General features: G+C 44.8%; 1 protein-coding gene across 8 annotated transcripts in view; it reads left to right on the top strand.

Annotated features, from left to right (window-relative positions):
- Window positions 1-1,454: 1,454 nt before the first annotated feature.
- ZNF207 (zinc finger protein 207) overlaps window positions 1,455-17,607 on the top strand; it is a 32,128-nt gene continuing 15,975 nt past the window's right edge. For 6 of the 8 annotated variants that reach the window (XR_012514596.1, XR_012514595.1, XR_012514594.1 and 3 more), the window contains exons 1-6: window positions 1,455-1,663; window positions 3,681-3,807; window positions 12,017-12,155; window positions 14,766-14,933; window positions 15,059-15,134; window positions 15,636-15,683. Coding sequence is in view for 5 of the 8 variants with exons in the window: in XM_003933016.4 (XP_003933065.1) it covers window positions 1,623-1,663; window positions 3,681-3,807; window positions 12,017-12,155; window positions 14,766-14,933; window positions 15,059-15,134; window positions 15,636-15,683 (599 nt within the window). In the remaining 3 variants the exon portion in view is untranslated. The remainder of the gene's footprint in view (window positions 1,664-3,680; window positions 3,808-12,016; window positions 12,156-14,765; window positions 14,934-15,058; window positions 15,135-15,635; window positions 15,684-17,607) is intronic. The other 2 variants (XM_010343625.3, XM_003933017.3) reach the window with 1 other exon arrangement.

The raw sequence follows: 17,607 nt of genomic DNA, 5'->3' as shown, positions 1-17,607 counted from the left end.
TAAACTTCTGGCTTCAAGTGATTCTGCCACCCCAGCCTCCCAAAGTGCTGGGATTACAAGAATGAGCCACTGCACTTGGCCGAAATAGCTACTTTTTTTAGACTGAGTCTCGCTCTGGTGGCCAGGCTGGAGTGCAGTGGTGCAATCTCGGCTCACTGCAACCTCTGCATCCTGGGTTCAAGCGATTCTCCTGCCTTAGCCTCCCGAGTAGCTGGGATTACAGGTGCTTGCTACCACACCCCGCTTTTTTGTATTTTTAGTAGAGATGGGGTTTCACCATGCTAGCCAGGATGGTCTTGATCCCCTGACCTCGTGATCCACCTGCCTTGGCCTCTCAAAGTGCTGGGATTATAGGTGTGAGCAACCGCGGCTGGCTAGTTTTTATATTTTAGTGGAGACGGGGTTTCACTATGTCCGCCAGGATGGCCTCGATCTCTTGACCTCGTGATCTGCCCGACTCGGCCTCCAGTGCTGGGATTCCAGGCGTGAGCCACCGCGCCCGGCTATCAGATCCAGTCTTACTACGACTAGTTTCTTCAGGTGCCCAGCCTCAAAGACAAACTCTTTGCTCCCTTACTGAGACACGCTTTCTTTCACCTTGCTTGCTCCCGTTAGCTCTTCAAGAAACCTTTCTTGGGTGGGGCGCAGTGGCTCATGCCTGCAATTCCAACACTTTGGGAGTCCGACGCGGGCGGATGACTTGAACCCAGAGTTCGAGACCAGCCTGGGCAACACGGTTGAAACCCTTATATCTACTAAAAATACAAAAGTCAGCTGAGCTTGGTGGCGCGCGACTGTAATTCCAACTACCCAGGAGGCTGAGGCAGGAGACTTGCTTGAACCCGGGAAGCGGAGGTAGCAGTGAGCGGCGCTGAACCGGGGGGGCGCAGACTGCTGTGAGCCAAGATCGCGCCGCTGCACTCCAGCCTCGGCGACAGAGTGAGACTTCGTCTCTGAAAACAAACCAAAACAAAACCTTTCTTGACAACCCAGTGACCACTGCCCCTAAGGCCGCCTTAGGCTCCCACTCTCTGAGATTCTGCAGCACTTCGCATTTCCCTAGCGCCGCCCTGAGGACTCTGCGTTGTGTACTAGTCTGTCACCAATCTGCGAGTTACAAGGCAGAGACTAACTTCTTAGGTTTAGCACGTAATAGGCATAATCAACATTTACTGTTTAATTGAAACAAAATTAAAACTGGGCGCTGTCTCAATCTCCATTTGTAATCGGCCCTAACTGCACTGGCAGTCTTTCCCGTTTTTCTGTTTTCCATTCGCTTGCGTACCTAGCTCTCCCGCTCCTTTACAAAAGAAACCCGAAGAACGCAAGCACAGCCAGCTACAACGAAAAACTCTCAAACGGACAAGATGGCGGCCACCTCGCGCGCCTCTTAGTTCCACCCACTCGGGGAGGAGGTCTGCGTCACGTGACCTCCCCCCTTCCTGGGTCCGCCTTCCACCGCAGTGCCTGACGGGAGGCGGAGCGGCGAACGAGGCCGTCGGCCATTTTGTGTCTGCTTCCTGTGGGAGGCGGTGGAAGCCGTTGGGTCGGGAAAGTGAGCAATTTTTCGCTTCGTTTCTCCTGCTTCTTTTTTCCTCCCTTTTACTTTATAGAGCGCAGTTATGGGTCGCAAGAAGAAGAAGCAGCTGAAGCCGTGGTGCTGGTATCCTTTGTCGGTTTGAAGTCGAGGTCGCGCTGGGGTGCCGGTGGTTGGGGCCTGGGACCAGGAGGCCTGGGTTCGGCCCATGCCGTGGAGGGTTTGTATCTAGGCCTCGGCGTGGGTGGCCTGGTGGCTGGGATTGGACTTGGGAAAGCTTCTGGGAAAGTGGAGTTCCGAGGTCGAGAGGGTTCTTGAAGTTGTGGGTCGTGTGACTATGTGACTCAGGAGGATCTGGTTTGGTGCGAATTTTGGACTCAGTGGGAGGCGGCCTGGACCCCGCCGCCAAGGACGGTGACCCCTAGGGACCTTCAGACACACACGGTTGTTTTAGTGACGATTCAACAAAGGGACTTTTTCTTCGAGTGCGAAAGGCTTATTAATTCCAGGGAGGGTTGAAGAGCTTCCCAGTCTGTCACCCACTTTCTCTGTTTTTATTTTACGTGTGTGTGTTTTTGTGTTTGTATTTTCGAATTGGCGGTTTAGTAAAGGCTCAAGTTAGTCCACCCTTTTTTTCTTTTCGGGGCCAGGGGAGAACTAGCTTCCGTCTCTCACCCAGAGGCGCCTTAATCTTCAGGAAGCGTTCGGACAGGGTGGAGTTTCTGTTACCCAACTTTGTAGACAGACTAAAATGCCTCTTATTTGAAAGGAAAACTATTAATAAGTGTGGCATTATTTGATGCCATTTCCAGAGTCGTTGATATTCTTTACGTTAAAATTGATTTTGACCGGGCGCGGTGGCCCATGCCTGTAATCCCAGCACTTTGCAAGGCCGAGGCGGGCGGATCACTAGGTCAAGAGATCGAGACCACGGTGAAACTCCGTCTCTACTAAAAATACAAAAATTGGCTGGGCGTGTTGGTGCGCGCCTGTAGTCCCAGCCATTTGGGAGGCTGAGGCAGGAGAATCGCTTGAACCAGAGAGGGAGGTTGCAGTGAGCTGAGATTGTGCCACTGCATTCTCGACTGGGCGACAGAGCAAGACTCCGTCACCCCCCCCCCCAAAAAAAAAGATTTTATATACTATCTTGTACGTAAGGCGGCCTTTACAGTTCTGCATTTATTTTTTATTTTCGATTTTAGTTTTGGAGACAGTCTTGCTCCGTCGCCAGGCACCAGGCTGGAGTGCAGTGGTGCCATCTCGGCTCACTGCAACCTCTGCCTCATGGATTCAAGCAATTCTCCTGCCTCAGCCTCCCGAGTAGCTGGGACTACAGGTGCGCGCCGACACGCCAAGCTAATTTTTATATTTTTGGTAGATACGGGGTTTCACCATGTTGACGAGGATGGTCTCGATCTCTTGACTTAGTGATCTGCCCACCTCGGCCTCCCAAAGTGCTGGGATTACAGGTGTGAGCCACCGCTTCTTGCCAGTTGTACGTTTATGTAACAGTTTAAAAAATAGCTTAAATACGGTTACGAATTTTGTAATGTGATTTTAGGAAAATCTGAGTTGTGAGGTAAGAATTCTGTTTTACTAATTTAGGGTATCTGAATTTAAATACAGTCCTTGGCAACTTAAATTTATATCGAATTGGAAACAGCTTTATGGATTGTTCATTTGAAATTATGTGATTGTTGTTAATCATATAGTTAATCTTAGATTCTAAATATTTCCTAATTCCTACTCCGGTTATTGTTATCGTTTACATAGCTAGTGAAGTAATTGTTCTGATAGAAACTTGGAGATTTCTTAACTCTTTCTTGTCCTCAGTGTGCATTTGTAAGTGTTGAAATTTATAATAAAAGTTAATTTCCCAAAGATCTCTGTTAAACAGGAATTTGATAAAGTATATTGCTGATTACTAAGATGTGTTTATTGTGGTAGTGAAGAGAGATGGGCTTCCAGGAAATTGAAAATACTGAAATTACATGCCAAATGTTGTACCTAATTGTGTAATAAATATCAAAAGCAAAGTTTCTATACAGTACCATTTTGGTTTTAGCTGTTCCCATATTGTAATGTTTTTATTATAGGCAGTGTCACCGTTATGCTGTTTTTGTGCCTTAACAGTATTGATTAGGTATTGTAATAGAGATTTTGATGATGAGAAGATCCTAATACAGCACCAAAAAGCAAAGCATTTTAAATGCCATATATGTCACAAGAAATTGTATACAGGACCTGGCTTAGCTATTCATTGCATGCAGGTAAGGATTTATTGTCCCCTTGTGATTTGGAAGCAACTTGAAAGAATAATCTTTTATTTCTCTGACAAATGTAATTTTTTTTTTTTTTTTGGAGACCGAGTCTTGCTCTGTCACCCAGGCTGGAGTGCAGTGGCACAATCTGGGCTTAATGCAACATCCGTCTCCCAGCTTCAAGCAGTTCTCCTCCTTAGCCTCCTGAGTAGCTGGGGTTACAGGAACCCACCACCACGCCTGGCTAGACGCGCCCCCGCCCCCCTGCCCGCTGACAGAATTTCTCTCTTATTGCCCAGGTTAGAGTGCAGTGGCATGACCTCAGCTCACCGCAACCTCTACCTCCCAGGTTCAAGCAATTCTACTTCAGCCTCCAGGATTACAGGCATGCAGCACCACGCCTGGTTAATTTTGTATTTTTTTAGTAGAGATGGAGTTTCTTAGTGTTGGTCAGGCTGGTCTTGAACTCCCAACCTCAGGTGAACCACCCACCTCCGCCTACCAAAGTGCTGGGATTACAGGCATGAGCCACCTTGCCTGGCCTAATTTTTGTATTTTTAGGAAAGACCGGGTTTCTCTATGTTGGCCAGATTGGTCTTGAACTCCTGATCTCAGGTGATCCACCCACCTTGGCCTCCCAAAGTGCTGCGATTACGAGTATGAGCCACTGCACCTGGCCAATGACTAATTTTTTTGTTCATTTACCTGCTGTAAAAGGTAAGGTAGCCAGTCAGCGTTAAAAACAGATTTGTTCAATAGCCATCAAGAAGATAAACAAAACTGGCTTTTTATGTTTAAAGAGACTTTATATTTGTATTTAGCCTGATAGTACTTTTCTAGGTTAGAGTGGTAACAGATTGGGATCACAAAATATTTCCGGAGTACTTGGCAGAGAACAGGGATCAGCAATTTTACTTTTGTTGGTTGTCTGGCCATAAGAATTAATACTTAATCAGTTGTCATTACTCACTGCTATTGGAGGATTTGTTACCGTCTGTAGCTTGGGGCTGAGTTTATTTCTTTTTTTTTTTTTGAGACGGAGTTTCGCTCTTGTTACCCAGGCTGGAGTGCAATGGCGCGATCTCGGCTCACCGCAACCTCCGCCTCCTGGGCTCAGGCAATTCTCCTGCCTCAGCCTCCTGAGTAGCTGGGATTACAGGCACGCGCCACCACACCTAGCTAGTTTTTTGTATTTTTAGTAGAGACAAGGTTTCACCATGTTGACCAGGATGGTCTCGATCTCTCGACCTCATGATCCACCCACCTCGGCCTCCCAAAGTGCTGGGATTACAGGCTTGAGCCACCGCACCCGGCCCCGGGGCTGAGTTTATTTCAACAGTTTATTTATTGGACTTCTTTTGGAATGGTAGCATTGTATTTTTTGCCCCCCCTGCCCCCCCCCTTTTTTTTTTGGAGACAGTGTCTTACTCTGTTGCCAGGCTAGAGTTCAGTGGTGCGATCGAAGCTCACTGCAACCTCCCGACTCCCTGGTTCAAGCAATTCTGCCTCAGCCTCCCGAGTAGCTGGGATTACAGGCATGTGCCATCACACCCAGCTGATTTTTATATTTTTAGTAGAGATGGGGTTTCACCGTGTTGGCCAGAATGGTCTCCATCTCTTGACCTCGTGATCTGCCCACCTTGGCCTCCCAAAGTGCTGGGATTACAGCCGTGAGCCACTGCACCCAGCCTTTTGCTTTTATTTTTAAGAGATGGCCTTGCTCTGTGGCCCAGGCTGGTTTGCAGTGACATGATTATGGCTCACTGCAGCCTCAAATCTCCTGGGCTCTAGCCATCTTCCTGCCTCATTCTTCCAGAGCCCTGAGATTACAGGCGTGAGCCACTGTGCTGGCCCAGCATTGTATTTCATTTAATAATTTCTAGGTTTCTTGAGTTCTTTTACCAGTAAAGAGTGAGAGTATTGTAATTTATATTTTTAAGATCTAGTAAGTACCTTCATGTCTTATTCAACATTATTCTACTTTTTTTTTTTTTTTTTTTTTTTTTTTTTGAGACAGAGTTTCGCTCTTGTTACTCAGGCTGGAGTGCAATGGCGTGATCTTGGCTCACCGCAACCTCCGCCTCCTGGGTTCAGGCAATTCTCCTGCCTCAGCCTCCTGAGTAGCTGGGATTACAGGCTTGAGCCACCACACCTGGCCTATTCTATTTTTGTTAGTCTTGGAGCTGTCTATAGTTTTGCTTAATTAGACCATGGAGAAATATGAGTTGAGCAAATACCCAATCATTGGAAACTACTATTGGTGGGAGGTAGGGAGACATGATTTCTCCAGGTTTAAAGTTAAATTTATATAGATCCTTTTCACTCCAGATACTTTAAGAACAATTTAGTATTCATTTTAAAATGTTGACCAGGTGCAGTGGCTCATGCCTGTAATCCCAGCGCTTTGGGAGGCCAAGACAGGGGGATTACCTGAGGTCAGGAGTTAGAGACCAGCCTGGCCAACATGGTGAAACCATGTCTCTACCAAAAATGCAAAAACTATCTGAGCGTAGTGGTGGACACCTGTAGTCCTGGATACTCGGGGGATTGAACAGGAAAATTGCTCGAAAACACGGGAGGCAGAGGTTGCAGTGAGCCAAGATTGTGCCACTGCATGCCAGCCTGGGTGACAGAGTGAGACTCCTTTTAAAAAAAAGGTTGGAGAACCTGCTACATGCTAGACCCACAGCTGTTCACTGTTGAAGCCACTTGTTTTTTTTTTTTTTTTTTTTCTTTTTTCTTTTGAAGCCACTTGTTAGATGTGGCTATTTAAAATTAAAATCATGTAAAAATTACTCAGTTTCTCTGTCACTTAGCTACATTTCCAGTGCTCTGTAACCTCATGTGGCTGGGTGGATAATTATTGTATTGGATAATACAGAGAAGAACATTTTCTTTTGATTGATTGACAGGGTCTCACTCTGTTGCTCAGGCAGGGGTACAGATCATAGCTCACTGCGACTTTGAACTCCCTTTCTCAATTGATCTCCTACCTCAGCCTCCCGAGTACCTGGGACCACAGATGTGTGCCATCATACCTGGCTTTTAAAATAATTTTATTTTTATAGAGACAGGGTCTCACTATGTGGCCCAGGCTGGTCTCCCAACTCCTGGGATCAAGTGATTCTCCCACCTCAGCCTCCCAAAGTTCTGGGATTACAGTTGTGAGCCACTGTGCCCAGCCATTTTCTATTTTTTTTTGTTTGTTTGTTTGTTTGTTTGTTTTTGTTGTTTTGGACAGGGTCTTGCTCTGTTGCCAGGATGGAATACTGTGGTGCGATCTCAGCTCACTGCAACCTCTGCCTCCGCGGTTTAAGCAGTTCTCCTGTCCCAGCCTCCGGAGTAGCTGGAACTATAGGCGTGTGCCACCATGCCCAGCTTTTTTGTATTTTTAGTAGAGATGGGGTTTTACCATGTTGGCCAGCATGGTCTTGATCTCCTGACCTTGTGATCTGCCAGCCTGGGATCCCAGAGTGCTGGGATTACAAATGTAAGCCACCACACCTGGCCATTTTCTTTAATTCTGAATTAAATGGGGGTTTAAATAGAGGTGTATGCTCTGGTACCTTTATTTCTTTTTATTTTTCGAGACAGAGTTTTGCTCTGTTGTGCAGGCTGGAGTGCAGTGGTGTGATCTCGGCTCACTGCAGCCTCTGCCTCCTGGGTTCAAGTGATTCTTGTGCTTCATTTAGCCTCTGGAGTAGCTAGGATTACAGGCATGCACCACTCTGCCCACCTGTTTTGTTTTGTTTTGTTTTTTGTATTTTTAGTAGAGATGGGGTTTCGCCACATTGGCTGGGTTGATCTCTCAAACTCCTCGCCTCAAGTGATCCACCTGTTTTGGCCTTCCAAAGTATGAGATTACAGGCATAAGTCACTGCATCTGGCATCTGTTAGACTCTTTTGGGAGAGGGAGTTTTGCTCTTGTCTCCCAGGCTAGAGTATGGTGATACGATCCTGGCTCACTGCAACCTCCACTTTCTGGATTGAAGGGATTCTCCTGTCTCCACCTCCTGAGTAGCTGGGATTACAGGTGCTTGCCACCATGCCTGGCTAATTTTTGTATTTTTAGTAGAGGTGGGATTTTATTTTTTTTCTGTTACTTTATTTTATTTTTAAAAATTTATTTCGGCAGGTGAGTTGTTACACATTACTTAGTGGATTCTGACTTCCATGGCCCACCGTCCTGCTGAGACGGGGTTTTACCATGTTGGCCAGGCTGGTCTTGATCTCCTGACCTTAAGTGGGCCACAGCGCCCAGCCCTGTTAGACTTTTTGAAAGGATTTTTCTGGCTGCAGGGTTGAAAATAGACTGCAGAGGCCGGGCGCGGTGGCTCAAGCCTGTAATCCCAGCACTTTGGGAGGCCGAGGTGGGTGGATCACGAGGTCGAGAGATCGAGACCATTCTGGTCAACATGGTGAAATCCCGCCTCTACTAAAAATACAAAAAATTAACTGGGCATGGTGGCACGTGCCTGTAATCCCAGCTACTCAGGAGGCTGAGGCAGGAGAATTGCCTGAACCCAGGAGGCGGAGGTTGCGGTGAGCCGAGATCACGCCATTGCACTCCAGCCTGGGTAACAAGAGCGAAACTCATGTCTCAAAAAAAAAAAAAAAAAAAGGAAAAGAAAAGAAAAAAGAAAATAGACTCCAGAGTACAGTGAGACCAGTTTAGAAAACTTGAACTATTCCAGACTAGAGGAGATGGTGACAAGAGACCAGAGTTTGATAGGTTAGGTATGGGTTATGAGAAAAAGGAGTTGAAGATGATCCCAAGATGTTTGGTCTGGCTAGGTTCAGTGGCTCACGCCTGTAATTGGCACTTTGGGAGGTTGAGATGGACTAATCACTTGAGCCTAATAGTTTGAGTCCAGCCTGGGCAATATAATGTTACCCTGTCTCTACAAAAAACACAAAAATTAACTGGGCATGGTAGTATGTGCCTGTGTCCCAGCTATTCATGAGGCTGAAGCAGGAGAATGGCTTGAGCTGGGGAGGTCGAGGCTGCAATGAGCTGTGTTAGCACTACTGAACTCCAACCTGGGTTACAAGAGAGACCCTTCTCAAAAAAGTTTTATTTGAGCAATGTGAAAATGAGTTAGCATATACTGAAGATGTGGAAAGCTGCAGGGATAATAGGCTTAAGAATGAGAATAAGGGGCTGGGTGAGGTGGCTTAGGCCTGTAATCCCAGCACTTTGGGGGGCAGAGGCAGGTGGATCACCTGAGGTTGGGAGTTCAAGACCAGCCTGGCCAATGTGGTGAAACCCTGTCTCTACTTCAAATACAAAATTAGCCAGGCGTGGTGGTGCGTGCCTATAATCCCAGCTACTTAGAAGGCTGAGACAGGAGAATCGCTTGAACCCGGGAGGCAAGAGGTTTCAGTAAGCTAAGATCTTACCATTCCACTCCAGCCTAGGCAACAAGAGCCATACTCCGTCTCCAAAAAAAGAATGAGAGTAAGGGAGTCCTGTGTTAATTTTTTGAGTGAGGGTATGTTTGAGGTCTACTATTAAACAGATGGAACGGTTACCTAAGCGGTTTGCTGTGCAAGTCTGAAGTTCGTAGAAGTTAAAACTGGAGATAGAAATTTGGAAGGAAACTATGTAAGGGTGGCTAGTTTAAGCCGTGCTACTAGATGTTCTTTCAAGGGAGTATAGTGTGGATGGAAATTAGGTACTCTGTGCTCTGGGCCACTTCCAACATTTGAAGGTCAGGAGATTAAGGAATCATACAGGGAAACTGAAAGGTAGGAAAACTAAAAGTAGTGCCCTGGAAATCAATGACATATTTCAAGGAGTGAGTTATTTAACTGAGTCAAATGCTTGTGAGTGGTTTAGTAAGATGACAGATTGGGTTAATAAGGTCATTGATGATTTGACAAAGAGCGATTGCCAAGAGTGGTGAAGGTGATGAAGTGTGATTTTGGTGCTTTGAAGAGACAAAGGGAGAGGAAGTGGAGGCACTTAGGGAGTTGCACTATATGAAGAGCAGAGAAGTGGAGTGGAAGCTGCAAGGAGGTTAGTTGAGAAACAGTAACATTATTAATTGTCTAAGTGTTTTTATTTATGTAGTTTTATTTTCACAGCAACCCGTGAGATAGACCTGGGAGTTAAATCATGCTAATTTTATGGATGATAAACCCTAAGACATTATTAGTTAAGTTAGGTGTTTCCTTGTAGTTTGTCATCAGTGCTTGCTCCTGTCTTTTTTTTTTGAGACGGAGTTTCACTCTTGTTACCCAGGCTGGAGTGCAATGGTGCAATCTCGGCTCACCGCAACCTCCGCCTCCTGGGTTCAGGTAATTCTCCTGTCTCAGCCTCCTGAGTAGCTGGGACTGCAGGAACGTACCACCATGTCCAGCTAATTTTTTGTATTTTTAGTAGAGACGGGGTTTCACCATGTTGACCAAGGATGGTCTCTATCTCTTGACCTCATGATCCACCCGCCTCAGCCTCCCAAAGTGCTAAGATTACAGGCTTGAGCCACCGCACCCGGCGCTCCTGTCTTTCAACCAAGATCCTATGACTTTGCTTGGCAAGGTCCCAAGAAATCTAATTTCTGGCTGTACCGTAATAGATAAACCTTTAAATTCATAAATTGTTGCCCTTCTCATACATGTAGTGGAGATTAATGTGTATGTGAATGTAATTGTTCATAGAATGCTTGTAGCTTCATCTGTTTATCAAGAATAGCAAAATATTCCAAAAAAAAACCTTAAGAACCAAGGATGATTAAGTCACTTGTTGAGTAGCTTTATCCGTAAATATTTTAATTGCAATGTAAGGAATAGCTTTTAACAGACATGGAGATGATTTCTGAGTTTGATTTGCATGCCCCAGTTTCAAATCTTTTTTTTTTTTTTCCTTGAGACAGTTTTGCTCTTATTGCCCAGGCTGGAGTGCAATGGTATGATCTTGGCTCAGTGCAACCTCCATCTTCCAGGTTCAAGCAGTTATCCTGCCTCAGCCTTCTTAGTAGCTGGGAATACAGGCACGCACCACCACATCTGGCTAATTTTTGTTTTTTTGGTTTTTTTTGAGACAGAGTTTTGCTCTTGTTACCCAGGCTGGAGTGCAATGGCGCGATCTCGGCTCACCGCAACCTCCGCCTCCTGGGTTCAGGCAATTCTCCTGCCTCAGCCTCCTGAGTAGCTGGGATTACAGGCATGCGCCACCATGCCCAGCTAATTTTTTGTATTTTTAGTAGAGACGGGGTTTCACCATGTTGACCAGGATGGTCTCGATCTCTTGACCTCATGATCCACCCGCCTCGGCCTCCCAAAGTGCTGGGATTACAGGTGTGAGCCACCGCGCCTGGCCAAGCCTGGCTATATTCTAATTCTTCTTATGAGGCTGTTTCCTAAATCTTTACTTAATTCACACTTTAAACATTTCTGATTTGGATAGGACTACTGGTTATTGCTAAATAATTCAAGTAATCAAGATTATATGGTAAACTTGAAGGAATGTTTATTGAATGCTTACTGTGTGTTAGACATCTGGCCAAGTGTGTGTTTTGTTGTGTTTTGTTTTGTTTTAGTGGAGTCTTCACTGTTGCCCAGGCTGGAGTTTAAAGGTGCCATCTCGGCTCACTGCAACCTCCTCCTCATAGGTTCAAGTGATTCCCCTGCATCAGCATCCAGAGTAGCTGGGATTACAGGGATGCACCACCATGCCTGGCTAATTTTTGTATTTTTAGTAGAGACGCGGTTTCACCATGTTGTCCAGGCCGATTTCAAACTTCTGATCTTGCAATCCCCTGGGGCCTTGGCCTCCCAAAGTGCTAGGATTACAGATGTGAGCCACCGCACCTAGCTGAACATTGATTTTTTTTAACATTATACCAAGTGGTCTTTGATTCATTTGGAATTACTCTTTAAAAAGACTTATCAGGCCGGGCGCCGTGGCTCACCCCTGTAATCCCAGCACTTTGGGAGGCTGAGGCAGGTGGATCACGAGGTCAGGATATCGAGACCATCCTGGTCAACATGGTGAAACCCCATCTCTACTAAAAATACAAAACATTAGCTGGGCATGGTGGCGCGGCCTGTAGTCCCAGCTACTCTGGAGGCTGAGACAGGAGAATTGCCTGATCCCGGGAGGCGGAGGTTGCGGTGAGCCGAGATCACGCCATTGCACTCCAGCCTGGGTAACAAGGGCGACACTCGATCTCAAAAAAAAAAAAGACTTTTATCTTATGGAAATTGTTGTTGTTAGGTACATAAAGAAACAATAGATGCCGTACCAAATGCAATACCTGGGAGAACAGACATAGAATTGGAAATATATGGTATGGAGGGTATTCCAGAAAAAGATATGGATGAAAGACGACGACTTCTTGAACAGAAAACACAAGGTAAATATTGAAATAAATTGTTTTTTTGTTTTTTTAAAATTTGAGACAGAGCCTTACTTGGTTGGAGTATAGTTGTAGGATCCTGGCTCTCTGCATCTTCTGGCTCCGGGGTTTAAGTGATCCTTGTTTTTTGTTTGTTCTGAAATGGAGTCTGTCTCGCTCTGTCACCCAGGGGCATGATCTTGGCTCACTGCACTGCTACCTCTGCCTTCCAGGTTCAAGCAATTCCTACCTCGGCTTCCTGAGTGGGGCTACAGGCATGCACCACCATGCCTGGCTAATTTTTGTGTTTTTAGTAGGCACAGGGTTTTACCATGTTGGCCAGGCTGGTCTCAATCTGCAGACTTCAAGGGTGATCTGCCTGCCTCGGCCTCCCAAAGGGCTGGGATTACAGGCGTGAGCTGTCATGCCTAGCCTTAAGTGATTATTGTGCTTCAGCCACCTGACTAGCTGGGACTACAGGTGTGTGCCACCACGCCCAGCTAATTTTTGTATTTTGTTTTTATTTATTTTTGTATTTCTTTTGAGGCAGAGTCTAGCTCTGTCGGCCAGGCTGGAGTGCAGTGGCTCAATTTCTGTTCACTGCAACCTCTGCTTCCCAGGCTCAAGTGATTCTCGTGCCTCCGCTACTCGGCTGGGATTTTGGGCGTGCACCACTATGCCCAGCTATTTTTTTGTTGTTGTATTTTTAGTAGAAATGGCGTTTCACCATGTTGCCTAGGCTGGTCTCAATCTCCTGGCCTTAAGTGATCCAACTGCTTCAGCCTCCCAAAGTGCTGGGATTACAGACGTGAGTCACCACAGCTGGCCTACTTTTTGTAGTTTTTAGTAGAAATGGGGTTTCACCATGTTGATCAGGCTGGTCTCAAAATCCTGACTTCAAGTAGTCTGTCTGCCAAGGCCTCCCAAAGTGCTGGGATTGTAGGTGTAAGCCACCATGCCTTTCCCCTTGTGACAATATTCTTTTTTCAGCCTCACTTTAGCCCAGAGTTACTATTTTCAATTATAAATTTAGTGGTAAGGTAGTTGCAGTGCCTCACACCTAGTCTCAGCACTATGGGCAGGCAGTACAGGAAGGTTGCTTGAGCCCAGAAATTGGAGACCAACCTAGGCAACATAGAGTGACACTCTATTTACAAAAAAAAATTTTTTTAAAAATTAGCCAGGCGTGGTGGCACATGACTATAGTCTCAGCCGAGGTGGGAAGATCTCTTGAGCCTAGGGCATTGAGGCTTCAGTGAGCTGTGAATGCTCCAGTCCAGCCTGGGCAACAAAATTGAGACCCTATCTAGATGAATCGATTGATTGCTTGTTATAAGATAGATAAAATTTAATGGTAGATGATAGATTTATTCGGAATTTTAAATTTGAGTTGTTTTTGAAGATATGTACTTAGGTTGTACCATTTGGATCATTCTGTTTTCTTATTATTCACAGTTGAATTCCACATAGAATTAGCAAGTGTTAAGGCATATGAAAATGCTAGACCCCTATAATTTCAGTGCTTTGGGTTGCTGAGGCTGGAGGATTACTTGAGGCCAAAAGTTTGAGACCCCATCTTTACCCAAAACAAAACAAAAAAAGGGCTGGTTTGGCATGTGCCTGTAGTCCTAGCTACTTGGGAGACTGAGGCAGGAGGATCCCTTCAGCCCAGGAGTTTGAGAGTGCAGTGAGCTGCAATCGTGCTCCTGCACTCCAGCGTGGTTCACAGAGCAAGACCCTGTCTATTAAAAATTTTAAAGAAAAAATACTGGTTTAGGATAATCATTTTACCATTTATGGGAAAGAAAGAACATTAACCTTGTTTAACATAAGGTGAAAACACATTTGAAGAACATGGAACAGTACTAATTGAATTTTGGGGGAAGAAAACTCTCATGAATTAATTGTATCGAAATACATTTTTTTCTTTTTTTTTTTTTTGAGACGGAGTTTCGCTCTTGTTACCAAGGCTGGAGTGCAATGGCACGATCACGGCTCACCGCAACCTCCGCCTCCTGGGTTCAGGCAATTCTCCTGCCTCAGCCTCCTGAGTAGCTAGGATTACAGGCACGTGCCACCATGCCCAGCTAATGTTTTGTATTTTTTTTTTTTTTTTTTTTTTTTTTTTTTTGAGACAGAGTTTCGCTCTTGTTACCCAGGCTGGAGTGCAATGGCGCGATCTCGGCTCACCGCAACCTCCGCCTCCTGGGTTCAGGCAATTCTCCTGCCTCAGCCTCCCGAGTAGCTGGGATTACAAGCACGTGCCACCACGCCCAGCTAATTTTTTGTATTTTTAGTAGAGACAGGGTTTCACCATGTTGACCAGGATGGTCTCGATCTCTTGACCTCGTGATCCACCCGCCTCGGCCTCCCAAAGTGCCGGGATTACAGGCTTGAGCCACCGCGGCCGGCCATGTTTTGTATTTTTAGTAGAGATGGGGTTTCACCATGTTGACCAGGATGGTCTCGATCTCTTGACCTCGTGATCCACCCGCCTCGGCCTCCCAAAGTGCTGGGATTACAGGCTTGAGCCACTGCGCCCGGCCAAAATACATATTTTTAAAATATTGAATGTTGTAAATCAACTTGTTCAGTTTTTACTTTATGGAAAGAATTTTTTTTTAACAGAAAGTCAAAAAAAGAAGCAACAAGATGATTCCGATGAATATGATGATGACGACTCTGCAGCCTCAACTTCGTTTCAGCCACAACCTGTTCAACCTCAACAAGGTTATATTCCCCCCATGGCACAGCCAGGACTGCCACCAGTGCCGGGAGCACCAGGAATGCCTCCAGGTAGCACATAGGATTGCTTAAAGTCTGACATTCTTAGGACTTTATTTATACTGTATCAGAGTATACCTTATTCACTCTGACTCTTTAACATTTGTTATTATTTTGATTGAAATTCTTGCTTGTAGGCATACCTCCATTAATGCCAGGTGTTCCTCCTCTGATGCCAGGAATGCCACCAGTTATGCCAGGGATGCCACCTGGGTAAGAAAATTCTTTTAATTGTCTTGTGGGCTTGTGCCTAGTAATGATCTTTTTCAATCTGGATGTTATACGAATGAAATGTTACTTTCTGTTTTTTGTTTCTAGAAGGTATGGGCTCTGTAAATCTTGTCTAATAAAGGGATCAACCAGTAAATTTAAGGAATATGAATTTGCTTCTGAAGAATAGATTTTTGTGTTTTAGGGTATATGTAAGCAACCATCTACTTTAACTACATTTGTGGTGGTTAAAGTAGTTGGTTATGTATAGATTTGAGTTTCTGAGATTCAGAACTACCTGTGACACTTTGTAGTTGCTACAAGAAGCAGTCAAACTCTGTAAATGATTTATTTGTCAAAGCATCAAAACTAAAAATGAATATGAGGTGCTTGTGCCCATCACTTTTACTTAAATGTTGTTGGATGTGAGAGGTATACAATACACTTTCCCACTGTATTTTGAAAATCACAGTTAGATTTTGATTTTGTCATACATTTTCACAGATTGCATCATCAGAGAAAATACACCCAGTCATTTTGCGGTGAAAACATGTAAGCATCTCATTCATAATGTAATTCAGGAGGTATAATCATAATGTCATTTTTTTATGTGTGTGTTTAATGGTATCTATTCAGTTGACTTCAAAACTTTTCTAACCTTCTTCACTAAAACTTGCAAGCTGATTAGCACAGGTCTCTTAAAGGAGGAAAATGAAACATCTTTTTAAGAAATAGTAATAGACCCATTTAAACTTACTTCAGATGTGTAGCGATTTTCTCCAAAGTATTGAAAGTAATGGGACCTGATAATAAGGGTTAGTGTTTAAGAAAGACTATATATTTTGTGAAATTACGTACTTCATTATTATAGGATGTAACGGAATTTTCTTTTCTTTTTTCTTTTTTCTTTTTTTTTTTTTTTTTTGTTTGTTTGTTTGTTTTTTTGTTTTTTGAGATGAAGCTTTGCTCTTGTTGCCCAGGCTGGAGTGCAATGGTGCAATTTCAGCTCACTGCAACCTCTGCTGCCTCGGTTCAAGTGGTGCTCCTGCCTCAGCTTCCTGGGTAGCTGGGATTACAGGCACGTGCCACCACACCCAGCTAATTTTTTTTTTTTTTTGGTCTTTTTTTGTTTTGTTTTGTTTTGTTTTTTGTGGAGAACGGGGTCTCGCTATATTGCCCAGGCAGGTCTTGAACTCCCGGGCTCAAGCTATCCTCCCGCCTCTGCCTCCCTAAGAGCTGGGATTACAGGTGTGAGCCACAGCGCCCGGCACTAATTTTTTATATTTTTAGTAGAGATGGGGTTTCATCATGTTGGCCAGCCTGGTCTCAAACTCCTGACCTCAGGTGATCTACCTGCCTCGGCTTCCCAAAGTGCAGGGATTACAGGCATGAGCCACCTCGCCTGGCCTGTAATGGAATTTTCTAAAAAAAATCTCTCAATGTAAATTAATTTTCTGATAAAAATTCTAAATCAAGAATTGAATATACTCACAAATTTTTTAAAAAATTTTGAAAGAGAATTGACCCCTTTTTCATTTTTTTAAAGTGAATTGGACACTGATTTGAAGGTGAGCTCTTGTAGGGGAAAAAAATAAATGGGTCGTGTTTTTAAGTCATGGTTTAGTGTTAGGTAGCTATTGTAAATAGTAGGCCATCTGGATTTACTTTTGAGTGTCTCTAAATTTGGTAGTTGTATTTCCTTTCTCTTAAAATATATGTATGTATGTGTATAAAGACAGGGTCTCTCACTCTTGTCGCCCAGGCTACATTGCAGTGGCACAATCACAGCTTGCTGCAGCCTCGACTTCCTGGGCTCAAGTGATCCTCCCACCTCAGCACCCTGAGTATCTGGGACTACAGGTGCACACTATTACACCCAGCTAGTGTTTAAAATTTTTACTTTTTTTTTTTTTTTTTTTTTTTTTTTAAACAAGATAGGGCCTCACTTTTTTGCCCAGGCTGGTCTTGAAGTCCTGGGTTCAAGCAGTCCTTGAGCCTTGGCCTCTCAAAGTGCTGGGATTAGGCATGAGTTGTCACACCTAGCCAAATAAAAACTCTCATTTCACACGGTACGTTCATTCTTCCTTTGCAAAATGCAACACAACTCTAAAATAGAGATTTCTTCTTCTTCTTTTTTTTGTGTTTGTTTTTTGAGACGGAGTTTTGCTCTTGTTACCCAGGCTGGAGTGCAATGGCGCAATCTTGGCTCACCGCAACCTCCGCCTTCTGGATTCAAGCAATTCTCCTGCCTCAGCCTCCCGAGTAGCTGGGACTACAGGCGTGCGCCACCACGCCCAGCTAATTTTCGTATTTTTAGTAGAGATGGGGTTTCACCAGGTTGATCAGGATGGTCTCGATCTCTTGACCTTGTGATCCACCCGCCTCGGCCTCCCAAAGTGCTGGGATTATAGGCGTGAGCCATCGCGCCCGGCCTCTTCTTTTTATTTAATACTCTGTTGATATTTTCCAAGTGGAA

The sequence above is a fragment of the Saimiri boliviensis genome, chromosome 17 (genome assembly GCF_048565385.1).
Source record: "Saimiri boliviensis isolate mSaiBol1 chromosome 17, mSaiBol1.pri, whole genome shotgun sequence".
NCBI classification, from domain to species: domain Eukaryota; kingdom Metazoa; phylum Chordata; class Mammalia; order Primates; family Cebidae; genus Saimiri; species Saimiri boliviensis.
This window is presented reverse-complemented; position numbering and strand designations above follow the sequence as displayed.